Raw genomic sequence first — 17,800 nt, 5'->3', positions numbered from 1 at the left:
TGTGAGTGGCCCTAGCATCCTGCAAAAGAGACTCGGGGGAGCTTGTTTGCCCCTTCCACCACGTGAGGAGCAGCAGAAAGGCAGCGTCTATGAGGAACCACCTTCCCAGACGCGGAATCTGTCTGCACCTTGACCTGGGGCTTCCCAGATGCTTGGACTGTGGGCACTTGTAGGTCACCAGCCACCTAGCTGAAGGTGTCTTGTCTTAATAATCTAGGAGTCTGCACATGCAGGCTCCAGAATCTGAAAACAATAGCAGGAATTCTAAAACCCGAACAAGCATGGCTTAGCTGTTTTCAGGATAGTTCCAGGGCTCCAACAAATGTGTCTTATGATCTGGACCAAAACAACCTCACCAAAGAGGTCAGAGCAATTTTCACAACCTGAGTCCCTGCTTATCTGGTGTGACCAACTGTTTGTTTTCGACAGCGGCTGCTGGAATGGTGTGAAAGCCGGCACTTGAAATCAACCCACGCAGCTCCACTGAAAGTCTTTAATTAAGGCTAACAGGGAGTGGCCTTGTCCAGCACCTTTGGGAGTGGCCTTGTCCAGCACCTTTGGGAGTGGCCTTGTCCAGCACCTTTTTATTTCCTCGTGTGGTCGCCGTCCCGCTCCCTTCAGCCTCCGGACCGCCGTTTTTCTTGAGACCAAACACCATGCCTTCAATTAAGTTGCAGAGTTCTGATGGGGAGATATTTGAAGTTGACGTAGAAATTGCCAAACAATCTGTGACAATCAAGACCATGTTGGAAGATTTGGGAATGGATGATGAAGGAGATGATGACCCAGTTCCTCTACCAAATGTGAATGCAGCAATATTAAAAAAGGTCATTCAGTGGTGCACACACCACAAGGATGACCCCCCTCCTCCTGAGGATGATGAGAACAAAGAAAAGCGAACAGATGATATCCCTGTTTGGGACCAAGAATTCCTGAAAGTTGACCAAGGAACACTTTTTGAACTTATTCTGGCTGCAAACTACTTAGACATCAAAGGTTTGCTTGATGTTACGTGCAAGACTGTTGCCAATATGATCAAGGGGAAAACTCCTGAGGAGATTCGCAAAACCTTCAATATCAAAAATGACTTTACTGAAGAGGAGGAAGCCCAGGTACGCAAAGAGAACCAGTGGTGTGAAGAGAAGTGAAATGTTGTACCTGACACTGTAACACTATAAGGATTGTTCCAAATACTAGTTGCACTGCTCTGTTTATAATTGTTAATATTAGACAAACAGTAGACAAATGCAGCAGCAAATCAATTGTATTAGCATAATATTGTCCTTATTGCATGTGTAGTTTGAGTACAGACTCCAAACCTATGGCTGAATTTCTTTTAGTGTGAGAGAAAGTTTCTTTTTTTCTTTACTCTGAATAAAACTGAACTGTGGGTTCTCTGTAGAAAGTGGCATTTTGGGCTTTCCCTCCTTTTGTAAAGCGATTTCTGCCTAGTTTATTGTCCAGTTAACTTTAGTGAGCTTTTAAAAGTTGGCGTTGTAAATAAAACAACTTGCAAAAAGTAAAAAAAAAAAAAAAAAAAAAAAAAAAAAAAGGCTAACAAAGTGGCTTCATCCAAGCACCAACTCTCAGCGGAGGCTGCCGAGCAGGTGGGAGTAAGAAAGACTGAGAATCTTCAGCAAAGTGCAGTTTCCACCAGCAACTTTTGCCCTGGGCGTTCCAGGGGCTGTGGTAGCAGGGAGCCTGCCATCTCCCATCTTCTGTTAAATGATATCTAGATGCATTAGAACCAAGACACTAAAATCTTTATCCTTTACATGTTAATTTTAGTTGAGGCACATGCAGAAAAAGCTATGCTACAAATGCAAAACAGTCTAAAGATAGGGAAGGGCCAGGGCCAAGGAAAGAAGAGAAATTATAGAAGAAAAATTGAGGAGGTATCAGGAGTGACGGGGTTGGGTGCGGTAGAGAGACAGACAGGAGGAAGAGGGCACACAGACCTAGACACAGGACAGAGACGGAGAGAAATGGAAGTTTCTCTCCCTTTCCAACTTTTTCTCCCTGACCTCGTCTTCTTTTATTTTTTTCTTTTCTGTTCTCACTGGATTTGGCAGTCTGGAATCTTCAGGGCATGTACCAAAATGTCTGCCAGTGATTCAGAGATTTGAAGACCTTCTTAAGTCTCAGACAACACCAAACTTACATGCCAGCTGCATTAAGGATTCCTCTCGTCAGTGACTAAAATCAGCTTGAATCTTAAACATCTAAAACTTGTACTTTTCGAAGATAGCAGAGAAGCTAGCAATTTCACCATGTCTATGGTCCCTTATGCAACATGAGCTTTTTTTTCAAAGCCAGTCCAGATTCTCCCTTTAAATTTCAGTTTTGGTCCTTGAAAATCCCTGGGCTCTCACATCCATCTAGCAGCTCTGTGCAATATTTATTTAACCTTCAAGCCTAGGACTGTGCAGTAAATGGGCAACTTCTAACCATACTAAAAGCTTACAGCACTCACTGATGACCCTTTTAGTTTTTAATTCAGTGTCACAAAAGCAATTCAAGCCAGGGAATGCAACAAATTTAAAACTACTGCTTGTCTTGCTATCTCAATATAAATTATTTATACTCTTTCATCCTGGCGACAGCGAGAAGGAGCAGCAAATGAATCAGCACTTTTCTTTGCAAAGCTGTGCTGAGAATACAAAGCGTCCGTATTGCAGGGGTGAGAAAGAAAGGTATAGATTCTTTACCATGGTGCTTACTTTAAAGCCACAGATTGATCTACCCATTTCTGGTACTACCTTTTAAAATGACCAGACCACAGTCCAGGAATAGAATCCTGATTAGCTAGCGGTATGTGCGAGGCAGCTCAACTCTTCCATTGCTTCAAGAAACAAAGTGATTCCCCTGTGAGGCATCCGATCAAGAAGTCCCCCAAGGGTGTCCTCTCCCCTGGTGGTGTCATCTGCATGTCCTGTGGGGCTTTGCCTCTTGTGCAAATGCTTACCATCTCTACCATCTAGTCTCCTTATCCATATGTTATTTACCAAGGTAAATGAAGATAGTAGAATGCAGGGAGAACTAAAAAATGTCCAGCAGGCTTCAGAAGAAATGAAGTATTTATTATGGATGGTTGGAGTCTGGCTTATTTGCATAGGAGAACCTTACTCTGGGGGCTATAATAATTTTAACAAGTTTTCTGGGTTCCCAAATATGAATTTCTTTTGAATCCTGTAGGGATCAATCTGGAAGTCCTGAGGGATGTTCCCTAGTATTGGCAGAACAAAGCAGAAAGTTCACCTTAGCCTAATAGGAGTCTAAGGACATAGATCTCACAAAGGAAAGAAAGTCCTTGCTTTAGAAGTCATAATTGCTTGGACCTTCTCATGATATTTGGAGTCTTTGTATTATGTAAAATCAGTTGGTGAACATGAAGCTGCTGTTGGGATTCATTGTGTGTCTGATAGCATTTACTCAAGAATTCTTTCCATGACTCATTCAATCTGTATCACAGATACTGCTGGGAGGATGCAAAGAAGTTCAAGGAGACCTGGCCCCACCTAATGTGAGACCTGGGTCTAATGAGACAGAAAGATGCTTAGAGAGGGGATTACGAACCACTGTGCCAGGAAGCTCTGAGCACAGGCCCAGTGAGGGGCCGGGGAGGACTGTCACTTGATTTTTAAAGTGTTGTATCATTTTCTTTCCAGTTCTCAAAATAATAAAGTTCATTATTTAAAAAACTTGAAAAATACAGAATGACACACACACACACACAAAAAAAGTTAAAAACCATTTCTACCTCGTGACAACACCTCATTTATTGAAGATCTTTTTTTTCCCAATGTAGTTGTATATGGAGGCTTAAGTCTGAAGCCAGAGACCAGGAGACATACCCTTTCATTCTGTCTGCAGCAGATGGAGTCCAGCCCCGGGAACTGGGAGCCTGGGAGACCAGGACATTAAGAACAATCTGCTCTGTACCTTTTAGGCCAGACATTTAACCAGTTTGTCCTCAGTCTCCTGTCCTCTTCATTCAAGGGAGTGGATGAGCTCTCTATGGTCCCTGCCATTTCTCTGAGATTAAAATTCCTACTAATAGGAATTTTAGGTTGGTCCAAAAGATGAAGGTTGGTCCACTTCAAAGTCAAAGCCACATTGTCCAGGTACAATGGAACTTATCATTCCATAATCCATACGCCAGACACTTGAAGTGCACAGACACTCTGCATAAGAGACGACAGACTGTGCTTTATTTAACAGTTTCTCCAGAACTTCAAGATTCTCTGTAAATAGCAACCTGGGGAAAGTGCTGCTTAATATAGAAATGAACTACTTTGATGTATAGACGGGTTAACTCCTAACCAGGGCTCCTCTGAACTGCACTGTGAACAAAACCCACTGTTGCAAGCGCAGTCTCTCCCTGCCTCTCTCTGGCAAACTCCCCCCCACACACACTGCAGTATTTTTTGCTGCCTGCCATTAGCATTCGGTCTCCACCCTTCTGCAGGCTGGCCGCTCGCACACCGCTATGGACACTTTGAAATTTCAGTTTGTTAAGGGGAATTGACTTTGACCTAGAAGGTGATAGACCACTGGAGGTTTTAGCTAATAGCATGTATCACCCCATGTCTTGTTCTTGCAGATGGTAAGTAATGAAATCAAGGGTGAATGTCCATGACCAAATTCCTGTTGGTCTTTCTTTCAGCCCCTGGGGCTACGAGGACCCACAGAAGGCTACCGGTTTGTAAGACAAGGGATCATGTCCCAGGCCTGCATCTGGCCTTTAGCTTTTTATGCTTTATGATCCATAAGTCCCCATTATTTTCAGTACTTATAAAGAAGAATTCATAAAAGAGGCTTGGATGTCAATAAGCCTGGATCTGAGCAGCAGGAAGTCATGTGAATATACGTGATTTGACCAGGCACTGAGTTTCTTGGGAAACAGTGGTCTAATCTGGCTGCCTGTAATTTAGCCATCTACCCAGTGGATTCCAGCGGCTGCGGAAAAGCGCCTGAGGAGGTTTTCCAGTTACAAATGCAGATGGTGTCTCTCTGGGCTCAGCTGAATCTGGAGACCCAGGAGGGGGACTCTGATCTTCCGCAGAAACATGATTTTTGACAATTAATTTCTCCAAAGAATTCGAGGGTTCCCCCCCCAGTCTAACGGGATTTCCTGTCGTTTACAACCCTGGCTTTGAAGGATAGCCCTCTTTCTAAGTATGCAGTTATAGGTCTAATTTATTATGCCAGTATTAATCTGATCGTCTGTCTAACAATTTTTTAAAAGGTACTCAGATGCTTTTTAGGGCCTTTTGAATATGTATGATTTAAAAGGTAATTATGTTAATCCAGGCCAATGGGTCACCTCCCCACATTTGATTGACAATATGGGAGCCTAACTGGAGATGAGCTATTGGATTAGTTCTTTGTGCAGAAATAAGGAAAGGAGACAGAGAAGATGTGCTGTGGCCTGAAACATTAGAAGCTACCTGTGAGGGGCCTTCTGTGAAGACCCATCCAGCTGTCTTCCTGCAGAGCTTGGAGAGCCCCTGTCCTACATGTGGTGAGCTGGCGCCCCCTACAGGGGGAACCCAGGCCTGCTTTTTTTTTTTGTGTGTGTGTGTGTGTGTGTGTGTGTGTGTTTTTCTTTCTTTTTTTTTTCTTTATTGTTGGTCGTTCAAAACATTACATAGTTCTTAATACATCATATTTCACAGTTTGATTCAAGTGGGTTATGAACTCCCAATTTTACCCCGTTTACAGATTGCTGTATCACATCATTTACCCTTCCATTGATTGACAAATTGCCTTTCTAGTGTCTGATATATTCTGCTGTCTGTCCTATTCTCTACTATCCCCCCTCCCCTCCCCTCCCCTCCCCTCCCCTTTTCTCTCTCTACCCCTTCTACTGTAAATCATGTCTTCTATTTGTATTATCTTGTCTTACCCCTCCTTTCCTCTTATATGTCATTTTGTATAACCCTGAGGATCAGGCCTGCTTTACATGGGTCAGTTCAACTCTAAACCCTGGCCACCTCCACTCCTCACGCCTCTGACTCAGAGATGATTTCACTACTGTGCAGCTCATATTTTTCTTCCCTATTTCTGACCATCCCAAGTGAAGGTAATGAAACTTGTCCAGTGACAGGCTGCCGTTCTCAGGCAATCAATATCTCCGGGCAGAATTAGGCTAATGGACTTGAACAAATCAATTGTCTCCACCGTGGTGAAGCACAGCATCATCCCCAGCCTGCTTGTCAAGTTCTCCTCCTGGAAAGTCTGTCTGCAGCAGTACCAAGTGCCCTCGGGGCTTGGGGCATGTGGCGTCAATGGCCCTGAAGACATTTCACAGGGAAGACATCCGGGGACTTCCACAGTCCACAAGGGTTTGCAGTAGCAAACTCACATCCATCTTCTGCTTCAGGCAGGGCCTGGGGTACCTGCTTCAGGTGAAGCTCAGCTGCCCACCCCAGCCTGTGATAAGTCGTGAGAGGATGTGTGGCTGTACAGATTCCTAGCATTTTTGGAGAGAGAGGCAACTCTGTATTGCTTAGAAGATTTGAGAATGCAGAGGTTAAGGGGACATGCTGACCGTGTAGTCCTCTGTTGAAAAAGAGAATTTCAGTGACCAGAAGAGAGAGTAGGAGAGTGGAACATGGGGCCAGGGCAGAGACCCGCTGACTGGGCTGGTAGATCAACCAGGACACCAGGGACTGTGCAGAATCAAGGACGAGAACCCACCTTCATTTTTAGAGCAGTTTTACGTTTAGAGCAAAATCCAACAGAAGGTTTGGAGATTTGACTGCAGTCCCTTGCCCTACATGCACACGACAACTGAAGGGTCTACACTGACACATTGTTGCCACCCAAAATTCATGCTCCCATTAAGCCAGTAGCCAGACCTCTGACTCCACAGCTGAGGCCTGTCCCCATACCCTGCTGTGTCCCAGCCTTTGAGAATGAGGTCACAGTGCCTTCTTCTTTGGAGGTTTCCATATACACTAGAGTTACCATGTGGGATGGAGCTAGTGAGTTCCATGGAGCTGGGGGTGGGGGAGGGCTAGCCCCCTAGGACCTCGGTTGCTGGTGGAAATTCTTGAGGTTACACTTTTCCTGAATGCTCCTGTAGAGGAGCCTCGTTTTGTTAATCTGGAGGCAGACAGGACAATGACCTGGATTCCTGGTTCATGACTGGGGAATCTGAAAGTGACCCAGCAGGGGCTGGGGATGTGGCTCAAGCGGTAGCTTGCTCGCCTGGCATGCGTGCGGCCCGGGTTCGATCCTCAGCACCACATACCAACAAAGATGTTGTGTCCGCCGAGAACTAAAAAAATAAATAAATAAATATTAAAAATTCTCTCTCTCTCTCTCCTCTCTCACTCTCTCTTTAAAAAAAAAAAAAATGAAAGTGACCCAGCAGGTCCAAGGCCAGTCTTCCACCTGTGTTGCACAGGGCAACACTGCTCCTTCCTGAAGGTGCAGAGAGCTCACACCCTGTCCTTGTCCAAGTCAAACTGTGCTCTCGGCATGTTCCCCGGAGGTGGGCATTTCTGTGGAGGAACCACAGCTCTATAAGGGCCCTACCTGCCCCCAGTCTGCCTGGCTAAGAAGAGAAACGTGTGGCCTAAGATGCTATTCAAGAACCCTACCCATGATACTGAGAGAATTTGTGTCTGGGTCATTCTTCATTGGAATATAAAACCCCAAACCACAAAACAGTGTCTTAGTCCATTTTCCATTGCTATAATAGACCACCACTGAGACTGGGTGGTTAATTTTAAAAAAGGAAGTTTATTTGGGCTGACAGTTCTGTAGAACAGGAAGGTGCAGGCATCTGCTTGCCTTCTGCTGAGGGTCGCAAGCTGCTCCATGCAGGGTGGGAAAGCAGAAAAGGAAGCAGGTGTATGCAAATTAGAGGGAGGGGACCAGTAAGCTGACCCACTTGATAGATGTTCAATGTGTTCTGGCAGGAGCTACATTAATCCCCCCCGTAAGCGTGCCCACCCCATGACCTAATCGCTTTCTGCAGGTCCCACCACCTCTCAGTATCACTCATGACATTGGTACTCAACATTCAAGATGGGTTTTGGAGGAAACAAGCCATGACAAAAGTCTACCGGTAAATATTTGCTAAATGGCATGCATGTGTAATGCAGAAACAGCTCAAGTGCTGACTGCCAGAGATTGAAGCTGAAATGCAATTCTTTTACAAGTTTGCTTCTGCCAGCTCTGCCTTTTTCTGAATGGGCTATTATACCTATCTCATCTGGAATGTTTAAACTATTTCAATAAGTAGCTTGACTGTGCTAGGCCCTCAGGCTGTCATCCTGGAAAGCCAGTGTGTAGATCTCATGATAAACAGGGAGGGAAACCACTTAAGGCATTAGTAGATTCCTGGAAGAAAATATTTAGCATGAAGACTTGGTAAAAAAAAAAATAATCATCATAGGATGATGCTCAGTGTCTGTACCGCCAATTTAGATAAATAAAAAGGTATTGGCAAGCGTGATGATACGGAAAGGTTTCTCCCAGCCACCTCCCATCATGGACTCTTAATTCGAAAGGACGGGAAGTGGTAGATGAGGAGAAAGCACTAAGAGAGGTAATGAAGCGGGAGGCGAGAAAGTAGGAAGAGAGGGCAGTAGAGTTATAACGGTTGCAGGAGTGAGTCAGCTGTTTGCTTGAACAATCTCATCGATGCTGTTGCAGTAGAAGCCTAATTCTCAGCACAGCTAGATTCGGCACACTGCGTAGGCATGTGTGTGTGTGTGTGTGTGTGTGTGTGTGTGTGTGTGTGTGCAGGTGCTCACATGCATGCTTGCACAGATGAGCACATGTGTGCAAAGGTATCAGGAGAATTGCAGCAGCAATCAATGAACTTATTGTATTAAAAGTTTAATCCTCACAATGACTCATCTCTTCCAAAAGAAGCTTCTCTTTATGATCGATAGGTAGCCTGCTCCTGTCAGCTAATACACATCTTGTCCACAGGGGGAGAAGGTAAAGAGATGTTGTCTGAGGAAGGATGTAACAATAGCTCTTTTGTGATTACAGGCAGAGAGAGTCAGGAATAGGCTCTCAGCCCGGCAGAGGCAGCAGAAGGAAAACACAAATCCCGGAGCACTGCTCATCAGAAGGCCTGTCACTCCACACTCTGCTGCTGGCCGCCTCTATGACCTGGAGCAAGTTATTTCACCTTTGCCAGCCTCAGTTTCCTCATCTAAGAAGTAAAGAGTTATACCGCCTCATTTTACCCCTCCAGACACATGATCTTAGCAGCCATGGTGCATTTCCTCTAAAAAATTTTGACCAGTTTTCTAATAGAATATGATAACTACATAATAATCAGTTATAGCATTCACTCACCATTTGTTCTACACCAATTTATCATATACCAGACCCGGCAATGACACCCCATTGCAGCCTCCTTGAAAGCAAGCTCACTTCTGAATTTCCTACTACCTAATTCACTGCCACTGTTCCATAATATCAGTTGGGTTGAGTTGAATGGTGTCCTTCAGTCAAGGTCAAAGTTTAGACATTCTATATTACTGCAATGACATCTTGTATTAGAAATACCACAGGTCACCAAGTATGGTCGCACACACCTGTAATCCCAGCGCCTCGGGAAACTAAGGCAGGAGAATTGGGAGTTCAAAGCCAGCCTCAGCAACAGCGAGTTACTAAGCAACTCAGAGAGACCCTGTCTCTAAATAAAATCCAAAATAAGGCTGGGGCTGGGGCTCAGTGGTCCAGTGCCAGTATAAAAAAAAACAGAAAGAAAGAAAGAGCGAGCACAGGTCAGCCAGGTGTGGTGGCACACACCTATCCACTTGCCTATAATCCCATCTACTCAGGAGGTGGGGCAGGAGGAGGAGGTAGGAGGATCACAAGTTTGATGTCAGCTGGGCAGTTATTGAGACCCTGTCTCAAAATAAAATAAAAGGGCTAAAGATGTAGAGCACTTGCCTAGACTGCGTGAGACTCTCAGTTTTAATCCCCAGCATCACTAAAAAGAAGAAGAAGGAGAAGGAGAAGGAGAAGGAGAAGGAGAAAAATGGCACAGGTTTGGAGCCAGACAGGCCAGAGTTCAAACCCCAACTTTGTCAATAACCAGCCTGGACAGGTAGCTCCTGTGGTGTCCAGGAAGAGAAGCCCGAGCCCAGGGCTCGGCTCCCCAGCTTCCTGTCTATTCTCTGTGTGGATCATGCTGTTCACCTCAGAGCTCACAGGACGGGAAGTCTCATCCTGCACGAGGTAGAGAACATGAAACCCAAGGCCCGCGAATGGCTTACAGCAGTAAAGCCAGGAATTGCAACCAGAGCTAGGCCAGAGCTAGGCCTGCAGACCGCCCTTCCCAGGCTGGGCCAGAGGTGGCTGAACAAGGGCCTGTTTGGTAGGTGGTGGGGCTGAAGCCAGAGGCATTGTACTGGGTTGACTCTTTCACTAGGGGGCAGTGGGGGTGGGGGGAGTTTTCTTTGGTGGTGCTGGGGGTTGAACCCAGGGCACACTAGGCAAGCACTCTACCCACTTAGCTATGTCCTAGCCCCACTGTGTGGACTTTTTAAAACGTAACAATCGTAGCAGGGGGTATTGTGTGTGCATCCTTGGTAACTTCCCTCGGTCTTCATGATAATCAGTCCTGATCTCCCAAGAGTAGAAACGTAGAACTCCACAAGGGGTGTGGTCTAGACCCCTCCTTCTGACAATTCTGGTCCTTGGGGCCTTTCTCCCTAATCACCAGTCTTGGACAAGTTGGTGCAAACCCCACACATTCCACCTAAACTACGTACTGACGACAGACTCAATAAATATACAGGTACCCAATCCACTAACTTTGGGGGAAATAAAGCAGATGGCCTTTGTTTTATCCATTTTTTTCATAAAATTTTATTGACAAACTTTGTGACTTGATTTTCATTTTCTTTCAAGGTAAATGTCAGCTAAACCTCCCCCCCACACACACACACACTGTGCACTGACACGGGGTGCTCCTCAATTCCGGTGTCTTCGTCCTGTGAGAGTTATCCTCAGAGAGGGAGGACTTCCTGGGAGTCACACACCTCAGGACCCAGCAGAAGAAATCACTGGTTCTGCCTGGAAAGGTCCAGAACCTGTTCCTGAGAAGTGGGTAGAACTTCACTTTCAGCACAAGAACCCTCAGCTCCAGGTCAAGGCTCAACCATCAACAAGACAGAGTGACGAGCCAGGGGAAGGCCCCCATCTGGGTGGGACTCGGGATGCCCCAGACTCTAGCAAAGTCGGCTCTTCTCATTTTTGCTGCCAGTTACCCGACTTCCGGTCATTTCCCTCCCCTCTGCGGCAGCCCTGGAGGGTCAAGAAGCTGAAGTCCAGTCTCCAGGAAGACCCAAACCCCGGGCCCTGCACAGTTCAGCGGATCCCCTTTCCATCACGCAGAGGGTCTTCATGACTCCAGAAATGTCAGACAGTTCTGGTTTTTATTGACCCGAGGGGACACTGTAAAGGAACCACCCGGTTTCAGGTCCCCCCCCCACCACATCCATCACCCCCATTTGACACAAAATCCTGTACTCTGAAGAGGCAGGACGACGTTTCCATTGTCTGCCAGCATCAATCTTTCTGCTTTGAGTGTTTTGAACCTAAAATAAGAATTTATTTAAATTCCAAAGAATTTATTTAAATCCCGGTGCATTTAAATTCTGAAGATGCAGGATTTGAAGGTTATTCATATTTTATATTATAGAGCAAGACCTTGAACCCTATTATAGGTCCACAGTTGGAGACATTAAGCTGTATATGAGCATTTATGCTTTCTTTTTCTTTTTTTCCTGGGAGGGGAAAACTAGTCAACATGCTGTAAAGAAATGGTAGAGAGATTCTGAGATCAAGGGCAGGAATTTGAGGTATTCATCAATAGCACAATAGATATCTAGTTATTTGCTATCAATTGAGTTAAATAAAAAAGGTATAGGGATTTTAATAAAGAAGCATGGGGACTATAATATGATTATTGATATTAATTTCTACAATTGATTTTTAGTTTGCTTAATATATTTTCCCAATTTGTTTTATAATAGACAAAATCTCTGATGTAATTATGCTGTTAGGTATACATTAAAAAACATTAACTATCTCTGTCTTATAGAATAACACATTTTGTAACAAATTCTAAATTATTTGACATTTATATTTTATATTTATTTATTTATTATTTATTTTTTTAGTTTCAGGTGGACACAATATTTTTATTTCATTTTTATGTGGTGCTAAGAATTGAACCCAGTGCCTCATGTATGCTAGGTGAGCATGCTATCATTTGAGCCATATCCCCAGCTCCAACATTTATATTTTAAAATAATAATTTAATTATATATTTGGTTTGTTAACTCATAAATCGTCAATAATCAATGTTGCAAGGTCAAAGTAATTTGTAAAAACCCTACTTAGTGTAAATCAAATTCCATCCTATTTCACCATTAAGTAGTTAAATAGCTTCTAACAAGCTTGACAAAAGGTGATTGTGTTTTATTAAGAATAAAATATCTTAATTATTTTACAACTCAATGGCACATTGAATGTTTCACAACTGAATTTTGTGTTCAATGAATACAAAAAGGTTGTTTAAGAAGGTAGTAACCCACATTTATATAAATATGTAACTCAAATACAAATTATTTCTATTTCTTTCAACTAATAAAAAAGCTATATCTTTACAGATATCTCTCAAAACAATTTAAAAAATAAGCAATATTAAATACACAAAGTATTATTCTTATTAAAATATTTAGTAAAGTGAGCAAACATTAAAAATCACAACATATTAAAAAGAAAAATTTAAAAATTAATACATTTATTTTTATGACCAAACATGATCCTTTACATCTTTTTCTCTTCCACAGAGCTTTAGCCATTCATTTCCCATTCATACTCAATACTACCCAAGTAACAGATTATGAGAGATGACTAGAGAGAGAGATAGATAGGCAAAAGACAGAACCCTCAACTGATCTACTGGATAAACTATGTTTACTACTTACTCTTATATTTTAATACTTTTAAGACCAAGTACCAATTATGTAGCTTTTAATAAAGAGATATAAGATCTAATCTGCAGGACCATATAATTGTCCTCTGTCAAATTAAGGTTTGTATAAAGGACCAAGATGTATGTATTTATTGAAATACACACGACGCATTTATTTTCAATCCTAAAACATATCCATCCTTAGACACAGCTGAAGAGACACAGAGAGTTTGGATAACTTCAAATAAGGTGTAGAAATAGAAGTTAAACAGTAAATCTTTCTATCTAGTAAGTTTTCTTAATGCCTAAACTAGAGTAGTGAATAATTATGAATTATGTCTTATGATCTCAGAAAGTATGGTTTCAAATTTAATATGTACTTCAAAACCATCCATGATAAAATAATCACAAATTGTCACATGTTTACTGCATGAAGATCACAAAGATACAACCCACAATTACAGAAACTTTTTAAAATTAGTGTCTTTTTTACCAAACAAGAATTGAGTAACATGAACCATCAAATTCTAAGTTAAAACTGACAAATTGGTCAATACACCAAAGTTGCTATGAATCTTAACAGAAATCATGTTTATACATCAAAATGATTCATAAGGCAAAGTGACATATAATAATTGACTTGTTTCAATTTCAGATTCATTTTGAAATTTTTGAACAGACATATATAAATAAAAATTCTGATTTTATTTCATTTTTGGCATAGACCATTTAATTTAATATAAACAAAGTGTACAAATTAGGTTTTCTGATGAATATCGAATCACCATTTGTTTTCATTTCTATTACCTACTGAGTTTTAAGCAGTCAAGAAATGATCCTAATACTAATGAAATAGGTACAATTAACAACAATGACAACAAAACTTCCATGTTAGTAGTTAAAGTAAAAGCTAGGCACTGAAATTTTTAGTTTGAATTATAATTAAATGAATTAATTTGAAACATTTAAAAGAGAAACAAAGAAGAAAAGCTTTAAAGGGGTATCTAATTACAAGAAAGAATTCTCATGTTTTAATCTAAAGACAAGAACAAATCAGAATTAGTGACCCCAAACCAAGATCAAACAAATCCTAGACAAATACTGAACTTGATTATAAAACAAATTGTCCAGAGAAGACAATTTAGTATTTAGAGAAACGACTTAGACAGTCTGTATATTAGTCAGCTTTTCATCCTCATGACCAAAATATCTGAAAAGAACAACTTAAAGAATTAAAAGATTATTTTGGCTCAGTTGCAGAGTTTCCATCCATTGTCAGTCTATTCTGTTACTCTGGGTCTGAGGTGAAGTGGAACCATGACAGAAAAGCAAGCGTGAGGAAAATTGCTTAGGACATGGTGGCTGGGAAGCAGGGAGGGGGCAGGGGAGAGTGCAAGCATGCACAGGAACAAGGAACTGGGATAAGACAGAGTCTACAAGAGCATGCCTCCATGAATTTACTTTCTCAAGCCATGTCCCACCTGCCTACAGTAACCACCCAGGAATCCATTCATATTATGCATCAATCTAATACATCAATCCACTGATTATGTCACAACTTTCACAGTCTCAGTTTTTCACTTCTGAACATTTGTGCGTGTGTTGTCACATGAGTTTTTCAGGGGACAGCTCATATCCAGACCATAACTGTCTGGGACAAAGTGAGCTTAATTTTTTAAACAATTTCTTTTAAAAAAATTCACTGAGTTAAATTACTTCAGCATGGAAAGATGTTGGAAAGGGTGACTACGATGACATCCTTTGATATATACACATTTGTCTTGTAATTATATAAATACATACTAAAATAAACTTACAATGATACTACTTCGATATTTTCTGAAATTAGTCATAAAGTAGAGGATCAATTCAAGCACTAGAACAAAATAAATTGCAAAAGATAAAATTAAGCTATAGCACTGTATTTTCCAAATAAATATCATTTCAATCGTTATATTTACTTTCTGCAGTCCATAAAACAACTTTTTTATTTGTTTTGTTTGTTTTATTTCATTTCATTTTGTTTTGTGTGTAGTGACTAGATAGGGTTTCTAATCTCCCAGGGAAAGTCAAAAGAATTAGTCATTTAAGGCAATAAAAATAGCACAATTTCTACTCAGAGTCCCCAAGTAATCATTCTTGCAATAGCTTTTTCTTCAAGGTAGCAAGAGTACTATAATTGATGATTTGGGTATGGAATTATTATGTACTAATAACAGTGCATAGCCTATTACCATGTGATATCTCCTGCTGCTTTATAATTAGCTCTGTGCATGGTTTGGACAAGTAGCTGTGTACTTCATGGACATTTCACTAGGTAGAACATAACAGCTCCTTGGGAGCCAATTAGCTGGGCCTGTCAAGGCCAATTTCAGCAATTGTTAGATCGTGGATTACAACCCCAAAAAGCTGCAATTGTGACAAACATATAGAAGAGTTGAGTACCTAAAAAGAGTATCTACTTTGACAATACAAATTCTTTCCCATTCCTGTTTGTTCATTATTATAACTAAGATACTTTGTTTAGCATTGCCTATGAGTATGAAATTTGAAATTACTAGAGGGGTTAGCTCCCAATGAATAATTACTGAACATTTTTATTTTCAGGAAAGAGTTTTAATTCTAAATAAAAATAAAAGAATGAAAAGTGAAATCTGATTAATTCTTCTTCAACACAATAATAAAATATATTACAAGTTTTTATTTAATATTGAATACATTGATACATAATTAAACATGATTGTTTTGTGTTTTTGCTTTATTTTAGTCATATTTAATTATGTATTTTGTTGTTTGGTTGTTTTTATGTCAGTGCTCTCTTTTGACACAAGTTCAGTGTTATTCTTTGAGAATGTCAAGGCTAAGGTTTGCACAAGGATAAAAACCCTGTACTAGTAGAATCTGTCAATTTTATATACAAGGCAAACATTTCATAATCTTTTTTTTTCCTAGCAGCAAGAAACAGATCACAAATGCTGTTGGGTGTCTCCTAATGCTGCAATGTAGAGAGGACTTCCTTAAAATCTAGACCACATTCTATTTATTTGCTGAATAGAAAAAACAACATGGCATAAATTAAGGAGCACCCACAGGAAGGTAGCCAGCCCCCAAAACTCCTTGTCAAAATAGCACCAAGTCAATTCTCTCCCTTGTTTTTTTTTCCCTTTCCCCTCACAAACTCTTATATGTAATTTTGTGTAACAATGAGGGTCTCCTTCCATTTCCATACAGTTTCCCTTCTCTCTCCCTTTCTCTCCCCCCACTCATCTCTGTTTAATGTTAATCTTTTCCTCATGCTCTTCCTCCCTGTTCTGTTCTGAGTTGCTCTCTTTATATCAAAGAAGACATTTGGCATTTGTTTTTTAAGGATTGGCTAGCTTCACTTAGCATAATCTGCTCTAATGCCATCCATTTCCCTGCAAATTCCATGATTTTGTCGTTTTTTAGTGCTGCATAATACTCCATCGTGTATACTTGTATTTGGGGTAAAAATGGGAGTTCATAACCCACTTGAATCAAATGTATGAAAGATGATATGTCATGAGCTTCGTAATGTTTTGAACAACCAATAAAAAATAGCACCAAGTCTAAAATTTTCAGTATTAGGACAATTTATTGAATAAAGTATTGTCTTAGAATGCTGATAATGAATGAAGAAAGCATGGCTATTTTTGACATAGTCAAGTATTTTTCCTCTATTTTCTAAAAGGTATTTTCATACAGTACCATTAATTTCATAAAACTATTAAACCTAAAGCCCATAAAATGAATAGTTTTGTAAATGAAGGTACAAGAAAAAAAATCAAAACATTTCCTTAGTCATTTGACAATTTCATCTAGGCATAATAGTGCTCACCTGTAATCCCAGCGAATTAGAAGTTTGAGGTAGGAGGATCCTGAGTTCAGGGCCAGCCTGGGCAAGTTAGCAAGATCATACTTCAAAATAAAATAAATAAATAATTGAAAAGGTCTCAGTGTGTAGTTCAAGGTTGAATGCCTCTCAGTTCAATCACTGGTACTTCCAAAAATAAGAGTAAAATTAAAAATAAAAAAAAGACCTCACATTTTTATTCCTCTTAAAAAAAAAAAGCAAGGTTGACTGGCATTATTATAGCTCCAATACCGTTTTGTAATATTTTAAGGTTGATTAAAAATATAGTTAAAAATCAGTACAAGCTTGAATTAATCATACATAGATATATTAGAAATATTCTATTTTGAGCCTGAAGAGCAAAGCATATATTTGCTATTTTTAAAATTTGACTCAAAACAGTATTTGTAAAAGACCTCTATTAAAACACCATCTGAATTATTTTATCAGCTTTCTCTCTGGCTGTATAAATTTAAACTTACAGGAGGGATTCAAATGTATGTATTCCAATTATTAAAATTCTAATTATTTAAGCCAATTATATTTATTAAAATAATAATTGTGGTAGTTCTGTAAGAATATATATTCGTAAAAAGTCTCAAGAGTTTACATTACATACAAACAGATTTCGGTTTTAATTATATCATAAAATTTTGAAAAAAAAATATAAAGAGAACATTAAAGCAAAGGGTGAATTGACTATTCCAAGGCCTTTCAGTCTTTTTCTTGACTTCCTCCACTCTAGTTGTTGGATAAATAGATTACTTTTTACCAAGGACTTTCTTCTGATCCTCCTATAGCTAATAAAGTGTGAATAGAAATCACCATCAACTTCCAGGAAAAGTTTATTAAACAGAGAAAATTACCAAAAGGATTCTTTCAATTCTTTAACATCTACAATTGAGCCCTCTGTACTTCTTCTTTATACTAGGAAATAACTACATTTTAAATCATCTAGAGAC

General features: G+C 40.4%; 1 protein-coding gene across 1 annotated transcript; it reads left to right on the top strand.

Annotated features, from left to right (window-relative positions):
* The first annotated feature begins 565 nt into the window (after positions 1-565).
* On the top strand, positions 566-1,409 carry LOC144252653 (S-phase kinase-associated protein 1). The gene has a single exon (XM_077794839.1). It carries the CDS (start codon positions 657-659, stop codon positions 1,146-1,148), a length of 492 nt encoding a protein of 163 aa, XP_077650965.1. The 5' UTR covers positions 566-656; the 3' UTR covers positions 1,149-1,409.
* Positions 1,410-17,800: the final 16,391 nt, after the last annotated feature.

Source organism: Urocitellus parryii, unplaced genomic scaffold (assembly GCF_045843805.1).
Source record: "Urocitellus parryii isolate mUroPar1 unplaced genomic scaffold, mUroPar1.hap1 Scaffold_49, whole genome shotgun sequence".
NCBI lineage: Eukaryota > Metazoa > Chordata > Mammalia > Rodentia > Sciuridae > Urocitellus > Urocitellus parryii.
The sequence above is the reverse complement of the archived record's forward strand: the minus strand, read 5'-3'. Positions and strand labels throughout refer to the sequence as shown.

What these genes read in the sequence shown, in the direction of transcription:
- LOC144252653 (XM_077794839.1), top strand. Translation starts at nt 657, where the DNA reads ATGCCTTCAATTAAGTTGCAGAGTTCTGATGGGGAGATATTTGAAGTT.